The sequence below is a fragment of the Lactuca virosa genome, chromosome 9, assembly GCF_052849685.1.
Source record: "Lactuca virosa cultivar CGN04683 chromosome 9, Lactuca_virosa_CGN04683_v6, whole genome shotgun sequence".
Classification (NCBI taxonomy): Eukaryota; Viridiplantae; Streptophyta; class Magnoliopsida; order Asterales; family Asteraceae; genus Lactuca; species Lactuca virosa.
This window is the reverse complement of record NC_136434.1, coordinates 289579691-289581624: the sequence shown is the minus strand read 5'-3', so window position 1 is coordinate 289581624 and position 1934 is coordinate 289579691. Positions and strand designations below refer to the sequence as shown.

Here is a 1934-nt window from a genome sequence, read left to right as displayed (position 1 = left end):
TCCAAGCTTTCCCTATTCCTGCTCTTTTGACGTGTCAGATAATTTTCTGTCTACAAATATTTCTTGCACAGAAACATTAGAAAACTCACAGCAGTCCTCAGACAAAGGACTAATGGTACCCAAAAAATTAACAGAAAAAATATCAGAAGGAAAGACATCATCATTCATTTTAAAATTAACCACTTCCTCATCAAACTCCATTGAAATTGTGCCATTAAAACATATATTTTCATTTTTTCAGTTTTCAATGAATGGTCTGCCTAAAATAATATAGGTTGCGTCTGATATGTCCAAATTACCCATGTCCAAAATATAAATATCAGTGAGAAAGATCAAATCATTCACTTGGACAAGAACATCCTCCAGTACACCTTTTGGGTATATTGTCGAGTGGTCAGCCAACTGGATAATAGTTTCGGTCTTTTTTAAAGCTCCCAATTTTAATTTTTCAAAAACAGAAAAGGGAAGGACATTAACTGAAGCTCCTAGGTCAAGCATGACTTTTGGAAAATTAAGGTCACCCAATTTACAAGGAATCAAGAAAAATCTCGGATCCTTGCACTTTGGAGGTAAATCCTTTTGCAAAATAGCTAAAATGTTTTCACCAACTTTTAATGTTTTGTTAGTTTTAGATTTTTTCTTTGAAACACATAATTGTTTTAAAAATTTGGCATAACGAGGGATGTGTTTTATAACATCTAAAAGTGGAAGATTTACCTCCGTCTTACGAAAGATTTCCATGATGTCCTCATCCTCTCGTTTGTGCTTCATACTCTTCAGTCGTGAAAGGAATGGTGGTAAGGGCTTGTACTCCTTTAGAACTTGCTTGGGCTGCTTAGGAGTTGCTTTTTCTTCCATGTTTTCAGTCACCACCTCTTCAAATTCATTTTCAGCTTCTTCTCTGTCAAGTTCAAATCTGCTTGGGCCTTCATAATTCTTCCCACTTCTCAAGAAAAATGCGCTCACCTTATTCTTTGTATTGTGTTCATTTTGCGCAGGCAGTTTTCCTTGAGACTCCAGTCAACTCACAGAAGTGGCAGGCTAAGACATTTGTTGCTCCAGATTTATTATAATTGCTTTGGTTTCATTCTGAAATGCATGAGTGTTGGTGGCAAGATTCTTCACTATATCTTCTAAGGACATGCTAGAGCTATTGGCTTGTTGATTTGGAGGATGGTTTTGAAATTGCTGTTGTTGATAATTCGACTGCTGAAAACCTGGCGGCTGAAAATTTCGTTGCTACTGAAATCCGGGTGGATTCTGATATTGTTGTAGTTGCTGAAAATTGTTCTGATAATTCAGCTGATAGCCTCCGACAGCTTTTACTTCAGTTGTATCCTCTTGAAATAATGGGAAAATGTCAGTGGGATTATCAGTCTTCAAGCATATCCCACACTGCTTCTTCGCAACTGTTTTTCTATCGTCGGCAACAACATTGCTTTCGTGAGTTCAAAAATATGGGTTTCAAGGTGAGCATTGCTGATTTCTTTTACTCCTCTTGGTTGATCCGGATACCATTCTTCTTCAGTTGCTGAATGCTTTGACTCTATCGCCAACTTCTCGATCAGCTCCCAGATTTCTGTTGGTGACATATCGCCTAGAGATCCGTCACTTGAAGCATTTATCAGGCGTCTCTCCATGGGTGTCAGACCTTCATAGAAGCATTTATAGAATTGGTAATCATTGATTTCATGGCAGGGGCAACGTACAAGCAACTTTTTAAATCTCTCCCAATATGTATTTAGAGCTTCTCTTCTTCCTTGTTTGATACTTAGGATATCTCTACGAAGACACGAAACTCGCGTTTCTGGAAAATATTTCTCTAAAGATAATTTTGTGAATTCTGTCCACGTGGTGATCTATCCAGATGGAAGCTCATATAGCAATTCTCTCGCTGAGTCTTGAACTGAAAAGGGGAATGCCCTTAACTTTAT

The 1934-nt window shown here is 37.7% G+C and overlaps 1 protein-coding gene across 1 annotated transcript; it reads right to left on the bottom strand.

Moving 5' to 3' along the window:
- Positions 1–237: 237 nt before the first annotated feature.
- Positions 238–858, bottom strand: LOC145140627 (uncharacterized). Its single transcript, XM_079074054.1, has one exon. The coding sequence runs from the start codon at positions 856–858 to the stop codon at positions 238–240; it is 621 nt and encodes a 206-aa protein (XP_078930180.1).
- Positions 859–1934: the final 1076 nt, after the last annotated feature.